The 14906-nt window shown below is 52.6% G+C and overlaps 8 protein-coding genes across 8 annotated transcripts; 4 read left to right on the top strand and 4 right to left on the bottom strand.

Moving 5' to 3' along the window:
* Positions 1–1825: 1825 nt before the first annotated feature.
* On the bottom strand, positions 1826–2053 carry PG994_013762 (uncharacterized protein; the record flags this gene model as incomplete). The annotated part of the gene is made up of 1 exon (XM_066865171.1): positions 1826–2053. The coding sequence occupies one exon, from the start codon at positions 2051–2053 to the stop codon at positions 1826–1828; it is 228 nt and encodes a 75-aa protein (XP_066708300.1).
* Positions 2054–3454: 1401 nt separating this feature from the next.
* On the top strand, positions 3455–4045 carry PG994_013761 (uncharacterized protein; the record flags this gene model as incomplete). Its single annotated transcript, XM_066865170.1, has 2 exons — positions 3455–3694; positions 3755–4045. 2 exons carry the CDS (start codon positions 3455–3457, stop codon positions 4043–4045), a joined length of 531 nt encoding a protein of 176 aa, XP_066708299.1.
* A 78-nt stretch (positions 4046–4123) lies between these two features.
* On the top strand, positions 4124–5272 carry PG994_013760 (uncharacterized protein; the record flags this gene model as incomplete). Its single annotated transcript, XM_066865169.1, has 1 exon — positions 4124–5272. The coding sequence occupies one exon, from the start codon at positions 4124–4126 to the stop codon at positions 5270–5272; it is 1149 nt and encodes a 382-aa protein (XP_066708298.1).
* Positions 5273–6101: 829 nt separating this feature from the next.
* Positions 6102–6988, top strand: PG994_013759 (uncharacterized protein; the record flags this gene model as incomplete). Its single annotated transcript, XM_066865168.1, has 2 exons — positions 6102–6682; positions 6826–6988. 2 exons carry the CDS (start codon positions 6102–6104, stop codon positions 6986–6988), a joined length of 744 nt encoding a protein of 247 aa, XP_066708297.1.
* A 134-nt stretch (positions 6989–7122) lies between these two features.
* Positions 7123–9250, bottom strand: PG994_013758 (MFS general substrate transporter; the record flags this gene model as incomplete). The annotated part of the gene is made up of 6 exons (XM_066865167.1): positions 7123–7379; positions 7449–7716; positions 7775–7817; positions 7898–8225; positions 8300–8632; positions 8788–9250. The coding sequence occupies 6 exons, from the start codon at positions 9248–9250 to the stop codon at positions 7123–7125; spliced, it is 1692 nt and encodes a 563-aa protein (XP_066708296.1).
* Positions 9251–10182: 932 nt separating this feature from the next.
* Positions 10183–11508, bottom strand: PG994_013757 (Cyp51A; the record flags this gene model as incomplete). The annotated part of the gene is made up of 1 exon (XM_066865166.1): positions 10183–11508. One exon carries the CDS (start codon positions 11506–11508, stop codon positions 10183–10185), a length of 1326 nt encoding a protein of 441 aa, XP_066708295.1.
* Positions 11509–12539: 1031 nt separating this feature from the next.
* On the top strand, positions 12540–13523 carry PG994_013756 (uncharacterized protein; the record flags this gene model as incomplete). Its single annotated transcript, XM_066865165.1, has 2 exons — positions 12540–12551; positions 13092–13523. The coding sequence occupies 2 exons, from the start codon at positions 12540–12542 to the stop codon at positions 13521–13523; spliced, it is 444 nt and encodes a 147-aa protein (XP_066708294.1).
* Positions 13524–14127: 604 nt separating this feature from the next.
* PG994_013755 (uncharacterized protein) lies at positions 14128–14813 on the bottom strand (the record flags this gene model as incomplete). Its single annotated transcript, XM_066865164.1, has 2 exons — positions 14128–14743; positions 14809–14813. The coding sequence occupies 2 exons, from the start codon at positions 14811–14813 to the stop codon at positions 14128–14130; spliced, it is 621 nt and encodes a 206-aa protein (XP_066708293.1).
* Positions 14814–14906: the final 93 nt, after the last annotated feature.

Here is a 14906-nt window from a genome sequence, read left to right as displayed (position 1 = left end):
CCCAACGGTATGAGCTTTGCGAAAATGCTCGGAAGGTCGAATTGGCAGGACGAGGCAGAGGCAGCCTCTGGCTAGCTGATCGCGTAGATAGCTAGGTAGAACAAAGTCGTCAGGCGTGAGTTGCTGTGATGAGTGGTTGATGGTTCACAAGCAGCAAGGTGCGTGGGAACGAAGCTGCGGTGCCCCGAACATATAAGCTACTGGTCGCAAACTCATCAGGCAAAGCAAGCTTGCACACAGCAAGCAGCCAGTGGCTTTAGTGGCCTGACGTCACCACAGCTCAAGATGCATCATGTTCTCTTGTACATACAGCGTTTGACAATTTGAAATATCGGCTGTCGGCACAGTTTGCAATCCCATTCTGTCAGGCTTGTCGGGTAACACTGGGACATGCGGAATCGAGATCAATAGTCACCCGGTTAAGTTTTCGCATCTGCGCGATGCGAATGGCGTCTAGCGTACCTACAGTGCCTGGGTTGTGTGGTGTAACAAAATTGGTGCAATTGGGTTTCCCTCCCTTTTTAGTTGCCGTCACCAACGTCATAGCGACCGCAAAACTTGGCAAGGCTTGAATCACACTGGTTTCACCCAGTGAACAGCTCATCTTACTCATAACCCCCAGCCCACCAGCCCTGTCGCGCCGGACCAACTCCTCCTCGGCCTATCAGGGCCGGACAAAACACAAATGTCAATTGAGCCGATGTGGCATGACGGCATTCGTTCTCGAACTTCTACTTGCCCGGTGCTCTAGAACGGGCCTGGACTTGCGGCTAAGACCTGACGGCTAAGCTATCCGTTGTGGGCTGTGTGGTGGGCACGCCGCACACGCGTTCAGTTTGCCGTGTCCCGTCTTGGCCCTACGCTAAAGGTGTGGTCCTTGAAACAATGAGCAGTGTTTGTCCTTTTGTTTAGTTCTTGTTTTTTTTTTCTTTCTTTCTCCTGGTCGCAGCAATGTGATGTCAACACGAAGGTTTCGGAAATTTTGAACCTACACGGAATGCAGGATTCCACGTGTAACTCTACTCAGCCACGGGAGGTTTTACTCGTGCTGGACTAACGCCTGGTCAACTCTATTGCAAAGCATCAATACATCCAAAGTGTTCTACGGAGGTCCCCTTCAAAAGTCTTTACGTATCCCCTGTCGCCAAGTTTCTTGGCACAGTTGCATGCCAGCTGTCGCTATACCGTAAAGAACTCACGAGCCCAGACGGAATAGAGCAGGGGTGATCTAACCAATCCATATCTACGTTCAGGGAATAAACTGTCTAAAACGGTGCTCTAGTACAGTTGTGCGTGCACGTTGGAATGCCAGCTGACTGGACGGCCACTAAGAACAGTCTTGGCGACAGGGGTATGTAAAGACTTTTGAAGGGGACCTCCGTACACAGTAACGGGTTAGGGTAAATGGCAAATCGCTAAAAACCACATGCATATTTGTACAATGGATGATTGGCAGCCAGTCAGCCCGCAATGAGAGAGGTCCGAAACATGGGTAAGGTTAAATTAGGTTGAATAGAAGCTTGTCGGGGTCACCAACTTTAGTGGCTACAGCATGAGAGCACTCTCAGCTTTCCTTTCCTATTCTGCAATAACTGGCATCTTGTCATATCCGGCCATCTTTGATAATCCGGCTATCTTTGATAAAATGAAAATTGAGGTAATGTTGCTGGTCAAATGCAACATCATGAATTGATTAGTGGTTGCATACCTACGTACAATGCTAATATGCGCGGTCCCCCGCTGCGCGCAGCCGCAAACGAAGAAAATGAAGCAAGCCGGCCCAAGTTGGCATGAAGCCTGAGCTGTTGTTGCCTTACCTACTTACCTACACCTGCCCGTTGTTGATGAGTTGGCCATTGGAGGCAGACGTCTGTATCGAGATGTCGTCAAAATAGATTGGACACTCCCCACGCACACTAGCACCCGACACAGGGCTGCTCTTGAGCGCGACCCGGCTGGACAGGTTCAGCATCCCGTTGCGCGCCCGCCAAATGGACGTCTCGAAGTACTGGCACCCGTTGGCTCCGGCGGGCCCCAACACGGACATGTACATCGTGCTCTGGTGCCTGCCGAGAGGAACATTTCGATCTAGAAGAAAGTTTGGGTCCAGGTATTGACTAAGTTTACCTAGCTTCCACGCCGGGGTCTATACTAGTCGGATTTGGAATACTAGATGCATCTAGATCGCTAGACGGTGATTGTGGCTGGCTGTAGCCCAATAGCTCTTACGATAATCGCAATCCTCATCTCGTTCCATTCGCACCAGCAGTCCCTTGGACGTCAACTGATCTGAGTATTGTGTATGACATCACCGCCTTATGGCTAAAAATGGCATTGCCTTTCACTGTTGTTGCTTTGATTCAGGACTACATAGCTGTTGGCCCGGCAGCTCTTGTGGAGCATGGTCACTTCCACTACCGCTCCGCTCCGCTATAGGGGCTGCTTATTGTTCTTCACTATGCTAAGCCTCTCAGTATATCCGTGCTAGTAAGTGTAAAATCCAGGGACGGACACATAAGAAAGCCAGAATGAAACAGGCCAGGAGAACCATGGTTGGTCCGAGCCTAAGAAAAGCTTGAGTGAAATCAACAAGATGCAGCGGGAACTCCAATATTTAGTCCAATGACGTCGATGGCTTTGCCTACATATCATCCAGCCTCTTCCTTACCATGAAGTAATAAGGGAGTAACATCTGGGTATGTACACAATCTAGAATCTTCGCCCCTGTTCAAAGTACTTGGAGTAGAAGCCGCATTACTTGGAGCTGTTTTCCCCTTCCACTCAGGCTTTAGATGCCGTAGACCACCTTCGACCTTCAGGGCTTCTTAGTTGGTGCAACTATGCAATCAGAGATGGAGATCTAACGGTCGTGTTCATACTGGAAGAACTGCGCTTGAGTGACTGTGGGGGGTTTGCAACCAAGTTACTAAGACAGAGAACATCCAATTTATCGAATTTATCACTCTCAATCACCGCCATGGATTTGTCTGACCCAAGTGTAATCAAGAAAAAGTAACAGTCCTGGAGTACTGGCCATTTAATTGCAAGAGCAAGATCTCTTGCAAGGATCTTTCTTGACACTGAACGAGATTATACATTGAGTACTATTGCTTCTAGCAAGCCGGAGGAGATCGCAATGAAGCACCCCGAGTCATTGTCTGCTTGCTTGGGCACCTAGAGCCAGGCAGATATATTATATTGACTTCCTGGGTTTGTATATTGATGCGCAATCATGGCATTGAATAGAGCACATACACACACATAGTGATGACTGCGAACGAGCCCAATAAGTGAATGTATGCGAAAAATAGGCAAAAGATTCCCAACGACTTCAAATCGATGGTAGAGACCTCTTTTCATTTTTCCAATTGTATACAAGCAGGAGAACTAGCTTGACCACCACCACCACCTTCGACACCAAATGCAACAACGTACCTACACTCACCAATACACAATGGCTACCCTTACATCCCTCATACAGGCCCTCAAGCAGAGGGCCTGTTGCACAGACCCACCCCTGACACAACGACTCTCTGATGCGCAATACAGCGATGGCTTCGATAGCATCTCGCAGGGCGCAGGATGGTCGACGTACCAAAAATTCATTATCCCTCAACTAAGTCAGGTGCTCATGCCTCTTCTCAGTTCCCGGGATCGTATTTCTGTCCTCGAGGTTGGGCCTGGTCCGAAGAGCGTACTTGGATACCTACCAGGCCATCAGAGACAGAAGATCGCAAGATACACCGCCTTTTAGCCGAACGTACTGTTCTGCCACAGCATGTACGGCATGAGCCCCCAGCGGAAGTATATCGAAAAGGCACTGGGGATGCTAGTTAATTTACCTAAGGACGGAATGGTGGTAGTATTTCATCAGGAAGAAACCCTGGACGTTAACGGTCTGGCATGCCACCGCACGGCCTCTTTTCCCGAAGCCTTCCTCAGTATAGAAGACGAAGATGAAACACTGGACAGTTTTGCTGCTTTTGTCACGGGGATTTCTATACAGAATGATACAGCAATGGGTCAGGCCCTCCAGTACGAGTAGCGTAGAGTGTGCCGGGACTTGGGCCGCCACGATGACGGGAGTCAACGAGGCAAGCTGATATTCAGCACACCTGAAGTGATGAAGGTCTTCACTCAGCATGCTGTTGTCACCCGGCCCAAGCTGGTTGTCCTGGTCACAGGCGAGTGCGGCGCCGGCAAGGGCTATTGCGCCGACCTGTGGGCTTGTGTGATCAACCGGCAGCGCAAAACTAAAGCGCGGGTGGCTAGCATCAGCGATGCCACCAAGCGGGAATACGCGGCGGCTTCTGGTGCCGATCTGAATCGGCTGCTACATGATCGTGCATACAAGGGAAATCATCGCGCGGTGTTAACAAAGTTCTTCGGGGATCAGTTGCGGGAACGGCCTCGGCTGCCCGAGGAGCATTTTTCGAACCTGGTGTACGGGGCGGCGCGTTTGGACGTGGACGTGTTGCTCATCACCGGCATGAGAGACAAGGCCCCCGTCGCAGCCTTTTCGCACTTGGTGCCCGAGAGCAGAGTCGTCGAGGTCCGCGTCCAGGCAAGCCAAGAGACGCGGGAGACCCGCCGCGGGAATTGTTCCTCGAACAGCGTCTCTGATGGTCATGACAACAACATTGGCTCGAACCCGACCACCGTAGCAGCCGATTTGAAGTATGACCGACCCACTTTGGTCTTCGAGAACGATGCGGTGGGAAAGAACGATATGCAGATAGAGTCCTTCTCCGAGCTGAACCTGCTTCCATACCTCTCCGACAAACTGCAGAGGCTGGAGTGTATGGTCCGTTCGATCCCCGACTTCCCCCGCCTCGGTGTCGAGTTTCGCCATGTGCTTGGCATTGCTCAGCGGACCGGCGGCCTGGCACTGTGCACATCTTTGCTGCAATCCCACTTCGACTATGGCTTCGACTGGGCGAAAGTGGACGACATCGCGGCCTGCGAGACCGGCGGCTTCGTGTTCGCGTCGGCGCTGGCCGCCCGCGTTGGCGTACCCCTGGCACTGATCCGCGAGGAGAGCAAGCTGCCCCCGCCCACGATGTCCGTGGCCAATTCTTCGCCATCCTACATCTCGTCGATGGGCACAGATAGCGACGGCGGCGGCGGAGGAGAAGTTGGACCGGATTGCGATGGATCGCGACGTGGTCGCCCGAGGCGCGTCGGTGGTGGTGGTAGACGACGTATTGGCTTCTGGGGCGACCCTCTGTGCGGTGCTACAGCTACTAGGAAAGGTTGGGATCAGCCAAACTGACACCAGCGTCCTGGTCGTAGCTGAATTCCCTATTCATCGTGGTCGACAGTTGTTACTTCGGCGTGGCTTTGGTGGAGTCAGTGTGCAAAGCCTTCTAGTCTTCGGTGGTAAATAGGTAGAGAATAATGACAATACATGGTATTTTTAAACTCCTCTATATTGAACTGCTCCGTAGTCACTCAGGTGGTGATTAGCATTACTTGTTTATTTGCCCATTTGGGCATTGCTATCCCCTCTTGATTTATTGTTGAATTCCGACGGAAAGGAGTTGTAAGCAGTGCTTATTTTGTCTATCACGGTCTTGAGCTCTGCGACACTTTATTCCTCAGAAATAGTATGCTTAGTGAAATAGAGAAGTTGTAAACCAGGGGTATGACGAGCATTGCTTACATGCCTGTAAGCTGCAAGTTGGAGTTGGCTTGATTAATCAGCCCTCTTATTACCAGCTGTCCCCAGAAAATCGAGCAATCCAGAACACCAATCAATTCCACAGCGCGTACACATGATTACTTAATCAACCCACCAGCTAGTTGTTTGATTGCAAAGCAAGATAATGTTGCGTGTCATGGAAGTCATGATTCACTTCGCAAAGGTTGCAATATAGGTTGCAATCTAGGCAACGTGTTTTTGCTGACCAGGCATAATATGCCTGGAATTGGGTGTTAGCTATGTACACAGCATATAATGCAAAGCTGCTCGGAGTATATAATGCCAGACATCTGTGCCATACTGATGCATTATCATCCCCAAGCTTCCCTCCACGGATTACAGAGCACTATACAACTTCCCCATTCACACATTTACCAGTTGTGTAAACAAATCCTCCACGATGGGTTCTACATCCCCAGTGGCCCTTATCCTTGGCCAAGGCGCCAACGTTGGAAAGTCTGTTGCCGGTGCTTTTGCGAAGAAAGGATACAAGATCGCACTAGTAGCCAGGAGTCTCAAGGAAGAGAACAGTACGGCAAGCGAGCTACACATTAAAGGCGATCTGGCCGATCCAGAATCCGTCACCGCCATTTTCGGCAAGGTTAAGACCAAGTTTGGTCCACCGTCAGTCGTGGTATACAATGGTAGGTGGTGTCTCGTATCGTACGCATTGTGCTCAGCTGACTGGTGTGCTGCAGCTTCTGCTTGGACTCGTATTGACAAAAGCAACCCCTTTGCGCTTCCTCTGGAAGATTTCAACCGTGACTTTGCCATCAACACCACCAGCGCCTTCATGGCTGCCAAGCACGCGGCGCTCGCATTCGATGAGCTCCCGGCCTCGGCCGCGCGAACTTTCATCTACACGGGAAACTGCACCAACGTGATGCCGATGGGCGCACTGTTCCATAGCGGCATGGGCAAGTCGGCTGCTGCGCACATGATCCAGATTGCCGCGGAGGCGTACAAGGATAAGGGGTTCAAGTAAGTTACCTGGTTCAACCGGCTTTCTACCCCCCTCTCTCTCTTTTCTTAGTCATACAGTCCTCAATGAGTAGGAGTAGGAATAGTAACACGGAGAAACCCCGGTTTCGGAACTAGTGGCTAACAATGCGGGTCTTTCCTAGGTTCTACTATGCCGACGAGAGGAAGCCGGACGGCACTCCGATGTACGGTGCTATTAACGGTGATGCTCATGCGGACTATTACATGGAGCTCGCCGAAGAGGCGGCTCAGGGACCGTGGGCTCAAACCTTCGTCAAGGGTGTCGGGTACACGAAGTTCTATTAAGACGACGTATACAAGCTCCATCTGTGAATAACCTCCACAGGAGAAAGGATTGAGGAACCAATCAGTATTCAAAACAGAACTTCTAAAAGCCGCGCTCAAAAGCATTCAGCCCTTCAGATCTATCTTGACACGCATCAGACATCTTCCAGATGCTGCTCCTGCTGCATCGATGCCTTTTCTCCAGCTGCCGCACTCGATCTTCTGCGCTTCTTCCGCAAGAGCCTCTCCTGGCGAGACTTCTCCAGCTCCTGTGCGAACTTGCTCCTGAGCCGAATCTGCGGGCCCTTCCAGTAGAAGACGTAGATGGGGATGATGAACAGCACACCCATGCACGCGAGTATGGTGGAAGGGTAGATGAGGTGGTATTCCTTAGGCCCTACATTTTCATAAACTATGGGAGGAGATTCAGCGTTAACTCATAAATCTGTTGAGATAGGCAGTGAGGTGAATGAATACTTACAAGGATGCGCATAAAGCGCCGCGATACCGGCCAGGAAGTCCCTAGCAAAGTCGTTGCCTCCCGTGGCCGAGGCGCCAAAGGGGCCGTAGGCGGCGAGCATGTAGTCGATGGACGACTTGTAGACGCCGTAGTTGGCGATACCGATTACGGCGGCGAAGATGATGGGCGCAATCCAGTGCGACTTGTCCGGGCCGAAGCTCGTCCAGGCGAAGCCGAAGAGGCCGATGGGCAGCAGCGGAGCCAGCCAGAGGAGCCACCAGAGACGCGACTCGGAGAGACAGACGGTCAGGGTCGATCTTTCTCGTCTTGTTGTGGTGACATATTACCGGCAGGTAGGTAAAGTAGGCAATGATATAGGCAACAATAGTTCTAGAGGGTGAAATATGCGTTAGTACAGTAACAAGGACAAAGTGGCAGAGATGGATCGTGATCTTGGAATTATTACTCACCCCATGAATGCCAGACCAATCTGATGGGTCTCGAAGCCATACTGCTCGAAGATGGGCGTAAATGCCTCGAGGAAAACGAACACCAGCATATCGGAAAAGCCGCTGAGCAACGACAGCCAGATGACGATGGGCTCTGTGAGCAGCATGAAGTATGGCCGCCACCAGATCTTTCCCGTCTTCTTCAGCGAGAAACGCTTCAGCTTGACCTCGTTGGGACCGTAGACCTCATGCCCGTTCTTGCGGCGCTTCTTGGCCTCGCGGTCGAGGAGAATGAAGGGGTTGGTCTCGGGCACCAGGAAGAAATGCGTGACCTGGACGATGCCACCCACTGATTATGCTCATGCACTGATCAGTACACACTATACTCCGCGCAATAGTAGAGCTCGAAAGGATCCGACTTACTGATGAGGAGGGTCCAGAAGATCCACTCCACGGAGCGGTACTGGCCCACGAAGCCTCCGATGACGGCACCTGCCGGGGAGCCACCCACGCTGGACAGGATGACAAAGGCCACGGCATACTGAAAGCCAGTGTCCTCGGGACGGTACATGTCGGCAATCACGCCGAGGGTGACGGAGCCGCCCGAGGTTGATAGACCGCCCAAGATTCTGCTGACGATGACACCGCCGAACGTGGGGCTCAGGGCGGACGAGATCTGCCAGATGTTGACGAGAAAGAGAGACGCCTGCTGCGTCGGCCAGCGGCCAATCTCCTCAGACCAAGGGGCCCAGAGCTCTGAAGGAATCGCACGATTAGTCAGCTTCCTGTATTTCCATGTTCTCGTTGTTCTTCCCCCCTCTTCGCTTTCCACTAATACATTCAGGGGTCGACAACGCCCTCGACTTTGCTCTATGATGTAACCGACGAAGAGATTTTGATGACAGACTCACCACACCCAAAGGCATAGGCGACCAGGAAGGCCATCTGGCCCAGCCGCGCGGTCTCGGGCGCGACCTCGTACTTCTCGGCCAGGCCGTCGACCGCGAAGCCGTACATGCTGGCGTTGGAGTTCATGCTAGTCTGGATGAAGAGGATGATGACGAGGATTGTCCACTTGCGCCACTCGGGCAAGCTGAAGGAGAGCGCGTCCTCGGCGTCCGCTTCGCCGAGCACCGGCCTGCCGTCCGCCGTCCGCGTCTCCTTGCCCGGGTCCAGGGCCGCGGCCTGGTCCGCGCCGGGGAGGCCATCCTTCTCTTCCTTGTTGTTATTGTTGATGTCGGTGTGGGGAGTATGGGAGCGGTGCGGCGCTGGAGACGTCTCGGTGGACGAGGAGGCCGATGCGGGGCAGTCGGGATGTGGTTGTTGAGTCATGGGGGTGGTGGTCGTGGTGGGTCCGGAGTGGTGGTCCGGCATGCTGGTGTGGCGGAACCGAATATCTTACGAGATCGAACTTCCCAAAGTCTTTAAAGATACAGCGCATCAATCATTCCTACATAACTCAAGCACGGGAGATTGAATAAGTATTTATTATCAATCAATTCACCCAAAGACGTTGACGTCACTGCAGGCTGGCACACAAAACATCAGACGGTTTCCATATCGAGCGATTCTCCATCCAGGGTAAGTAAGGCAAAGGGGTTAAGAATTCGCTGGTGTACCGACCGCGGCTAGGACTCCGGGGTAAAGTACAGTCAGTCAGTTTCGCCCAGCTCGCTACGGTCGCCTGGTGTGCTCGGCACGCTTGGCGGTTGGGTACGTGCTACGATGACTGACCTTGGCGAACGCCAGAACGACGTAGTCCAAGAAAACGACTGGTCAGCGCCAAGGGCACATCAGCAAATGTTTCAATTCCTTCCAAGCCCGTGCTACAGAGAATCGAAGCGCCCATCGGTGAGCTTACGAAGGATGGAAGACGTGTGACTATGACTTCATCGAGACTGCAGTGTTCGGTCACGGGACGACCTTCCCTTAATGGTCAAGGTAATAGTATTGAAATGAACATTGCCAGCCAGCGCATGGCCATTTTCAAATATCAATACTTCTTGTGTATTGGATATCTAATTATCTATTAATAAGGAGAACAGGGTGTCTTATAAGACCATTCACCACCAAGACCCTAGAAGCCCAACAAGCAAACACCAAGCCGGCTCAAGCTATCTCAAGCTCAGCGAAGAAAACGCCCCCAAGCCGTGGCAGCATCCTGGGAAAGGGTTGCTCTTCGCCAAGCCACATATGTAGCTGTGCCCAGTCTCTAGTGCGTGTTGGTTCCTGGCATCCCAGCAGCCCTGCTCATCTATGTCATATCATTCATTGCGCGCACCCAGAACAGCGCCAAAAGCGATCTCTCACGCCTTGGCCTTCTTGCTGCTGCGTCTCTCCCACTCGACCACCGACGGCGCCTCAGGCTTGGAGAACATGGAGCTGTAATCGGTCTCGGGGACCCCGTCCCACTCCTCGCAGGTGGTGAAGCGCATCTCGCGGACGAAGGTGGCGATGATGGTCTCGAGGTTGACGAAGGCGAACTTCTCGCCGATGCATCGGTGGCGCCCCGCCCCGAAGGGCAGGTAGGGGCTACGGGTGCCGCGCGAGGTGAGGCCGTAGCCGTAGTCGACCGTGTCCGTGGTGTCGGTCTGGGAGCTGGCCTCGGTCCGCACGCCCCACTGCTGGCTGCGCGCGTCCCACCGGTGCGGGTCCCACGTCAGCGGGTCCGGGAAGTAGGCCGGGTCGCAGTGCGTCATCAGCGGCGAGGCCGCGAGCACCTTGTCCGGCTTGATCACGTAGTCGGTGCCGGGCACCGGCAGGTGCTGTGTCACCTTGCGCATGATGATGTGGATTGATCCGTGCAGCCTGAGCGTCTCCTTGATGACGTTCTGCATCAGCGTGAGCTTGTCCAGGTCGGCGTACTGTAGCGGGGGGAGGTCCTTGCTGCCGTTGCCGAGCTTGTTAATTTGTTCTTGGTATAGCTCCTCGACGATGTCAGGACGCGAGGCGAGGCGGAGCATGATCCATGCGCTGCTTGACGAAGAGGAATGCTGACCGGCCATCATCAATGTGATCATTAGCTTGGCGATCTCCTTGTCTGGTATAGCCTGGCCATTCTTGTAGGTGCAGTTCATCAGGTTTCCAATCATATTGTGGTCTTCGTTTTCGACATTGCCGCTCCTCCGTCGGTCATTGATGACATCCATATAGATCGCGCACATCTTCTCGTGCGCCTTGTCCCGTCGCCGGTTCTGCGGCAGGGGTAACCAGGGTGCAATGAAGTTGATCGGTTGGAAGCCCTGCTCGAGATCGTGGTACAAGTCGGCAAGCTCGGCCGTGAGCTTCTTCCGTACTTCTGCGCCTTGCAGTGTACGACCGGCAGTGTAGAGGGTGATCTCGGACATGGCCGCGGAGACATCGAAGATTCCGTTCCCGCCTTGCAGGGTAGGATGAGTGCGGAGGTAGTCCTTGACCTCCTTCTCGATCAACGGGACGTACGACTCGAGCGCTTTCTGTGTGAGGCCGAACTTGATGAACTTCTTCTGCTCCATGAGCTTGGCATTGGGACAGTCGTAAACGACATCGGAGCCGAAGATAGGCGTGGTCAACGGCCCGTAGATCTCCTCGGCATTGAGATCTCGCAGCTTGCCGTTGAGGATGAACTCGTTGCCTTCGATGCCGAGGTACATGGTTATCTTCTTCCCGAAGAGGACGAAGGTGAAGACGTCGCCATGATTGGCACGACAGCGCTCATAGAAGGCCCGGGATTGGTGCCGTAGGCCACTGCATTGCCGATGTAGGGGACCAGGTGAAAGACGGTAGGAGGTTGGGATTTGGACCGAGGGAGAAGCTGGCGCAAGATGTGAAGGGCAAATACAGAGACTAAAAAGCCCAAGGCATACCAGACAGTATTAGATATCGAGAGAAGCTTCGTTTCCAACCAGTCGCCGGATGGAAAATGGAGGACAATCAGCGGCGAGTGGGCTTTGTCCATTGTCGCGGCTGGAATGATGCAAGGCGGCCAGACAGAGGGATCTTTGGTAGCATCCTACTTTTCCCAATGGGTTGAGGACATGAAATTTATCTTGTATTTAAAGATGCATCGTATGATGACCACATCGGCCGGTGTAAGTCGCCATGTGGAAGGAACCACGGCGACGGTGAAAGACTTGGCGCCGCTTTCGTATTCGTATTTGTGGTCCTACAGGGGTGACTAATGACACGGTCCACATTTTGGGCCCTACGCGCAGCCAAAAATAAGGGGTATCGAGCCAGCTCGTGCCATACAGTTGATCAATTGACATGTGGTGGTATGTTCACAATGCCACCACTATCACCAAACTACCCAGCTTAGTACCCCATCCGCCAGCTGTCCCATCACCAGCACCTACTCTGCCCAATTGTCGCAATCTCTAGCAAACTACCGCCATCAGTTGTTCGGAGATATCAGGAATTCGAAAAAGCACTGAACAGCCTCGGAAAAACAATTACGTTCAAGGTACCGTAGGCGAAAAGACGGGATCGAACAAACGATCGAATAAACACACGGAAACCCCATTGATCGATTAGCCGTAAACTGGAATCAACGTGGGATGAATTAGATTGGCATTGAATACCAGCCTGGCATGCTACGGTGATTAGTGCAAATCGTCGTCATGTCTGTTTCTCACCATCACGCGTTCCTTCTAGCTAAGGGTCTCCAAGTACAGTATAAGCCAACATGGATTCTTCAGTACGTGATCACCTGCACAGACCGCGTACACCGTATCGTTAAGTTGCTGAGGCCTTATTAGGGCTGCAGACTCGGTGACAACTTCGACTCAGTGTTGGTAGCGTTGACGGCGTTGATAGCGTTGGCAGGGTCGATTTAGAGAATAGTTCATTAGTATCTAGAAGCAGTTCGTACCTGGCCTCTGAGATCGGGTAGCTGCTTCCAAATATTACCTAAGAACAGTTTATGAGGTCTTACCACTTTCCCAACTTGAGTCCAGTCTTGTTTGCATTGTATTTGTATCATATTTGCCGCTCCTTCCATCATGGTGGCCGAGTCTACTTGAAAAATCGTAAATATGCCTTGTTCACCGAGCCGCTACAAGTGAATGTGCTTGAACCAACTTCATGTATCAATCTTGTCAAGTCATAGGCGTCGCCAACCTTTCGACACGAGCTCTGACGTTATCACCAACATACACTATATACTCACTACTACGATTGCAACAATCTCCATGCGGCTATGGCATTCCTTTGTACCAAATGCTCAATATCATTTCAGAGACAACAGAACCTCCGACGGCACTTGAAAAAAGACCCTCATAACGTTCTCGACTGTCCCTCCCCAGAAAAAGCATGCGGAAAGGTCTACCCCAACTCCAAGGCCATGTTGCGGCATTTACGGAGAGATACGCAAGACCATCAAGGCATGAATATCGACGAGATTCACAAGCTTGCTGTATCACATGGGAATAAGGAAGCGATCACCAAGTCGAGTCCTGACCAGTGGGTGTACGAGATTTTCCGCGTTGAAAAGCGCGAAAGGCGTGGGAGAAACAAAGCTGCTGCCGCCAAGGGGCAGAGTGAGCAAGTCAACATCGATGACAAGACTGCGGACAAGAGAAGAACAGGTATTTCTGCAAACTATCAGTGGATTGAGATGGATAATTACGGAGGCTACGAGAGCGATCCTGACTTGTGGTGGAACCAATAAGGGGACTGCTGCGGCCTGAGATGATCGATACCCACGAGCTCATACACCGACTGTGTCCATGCCGGCCGGCCTTGCTATTAGTCTTCATCCTTTTCTTCATTGTTTTCTCTGGGAGCTGGTTCAGCGGAGGGGCAAGATTTGGTTCATAGATAGGATTCTCACAAGCGACTAGATTAATATCACTGACTTCTTGGCTTGCGACTTCATCATATTGGCATGTATTTCATGCAAAGGAGCTAACTGGCTTTCCTCCTGCCGAATGTGGTATCCTATCTTCTTTGAATCGCTCCCTCATCTGACCACCAACTCGACATCAATGCCTGAACCCCAAGGAATACCACCTGACAGAAACCGCCAACGCTCTGTGTAAGGGAAGATAAAATCATCTCAATATGAACAACAGAGCTCATGAAACTATACATACCATCTGATCAAGATTGAAAAAGCAACAAGAGACGAAAAAGAAACGATCTAAATGAGGTGCGCTCTAATCAGCTACCCACAGCCGCGATGAATTAGGCTGTCCCTGATTTAACTCCACCGTCAACCCAAGACTCGTATTGCGAACCAGCTAGAAGGCGCGCGAGATATTTGTTGCGTCCACCTAGCAGGGCTTTCCATTGGTGTTCCCGCAGGTGTTGGTATCCTCGCACTTGGAGCCGCATCCGTAATTGACGTTCTTGGTCGGGGTGCGCATGCCCCAGTCGGCCATGCACTGCGTCTCGTGGCCGTGGCCGAAGTTGTAGCGCTGGCGGCGGTAGCCCTTCTGTGCGACCATCTGCTGCTGCGTCCAGACGACGTGGCAGCCGCCGCCGTGCCAGACGCACTGCGACGTGTCCGAGGCCATGTGGCACTTGGACTTCTCGTCGGTGGTCGAGACGCCGAGCCCCAGCGAGAAGCCCTCGATCTCGAGCCCGACGTCGACGCTGATGGTCGTCGACCGGCTCTGGCACGTCTGGCCGACCGTCAGGCTCGACACCAAGCAGTCGCCTCCGGGGGCGCAGTACTGCTTGCCCGACGCCAGCTTCAACGGATCGTCCTGGGCCTCCGTGCTGACGAGGAAGTAGTCGTACCAGCACTTGCGAATCAGCCCACCTTTCCATGGGTGCGAGGTCCCATCTGACTTGACATAGGTGCCCGAGCCGTCGGCGTAGGCGCCGCCGTAGTTGGACTTGGTGTCGTCGCAGTTCTTGATGTCGCCACGAGCCTCCAGGTAGGCACTGGCTGCGGACGGGCAGCAGCGACGGTCAGAGCCATCAATTAAATGGTGTTCAGAGTATTGAACAGCATTTTGGGGGAGAGAGGGTTGACTGCTTCCGTGTATGAAAGGGTGGTAGTATGATGGAAGTTTGAGAAGAGGAGATTACTGATGCTGATTGACAG

Source organism: Apiospora phragmitis, assembly GCF_038363925.1.
Source record: "Apiospora phragmitis strain CBS 135458 chromosome Unknown utg000013l:1.0-2965645.0:1.0-2969333.0, whole genome shotgun sequence".
Classification (NCBI taxonomy): Eukaryota; Fungi; Ascomycota; class Sordariomycetes; order Amphisphaeriales; family Apiosporaceae; genus Apiospora; species Apiospora phragmitis.
The sequence above is the reverse complement of the archived record's forward strand: the minus strand, read 5'-3'. Positions and strand labels throughout refer to the sequence as shown.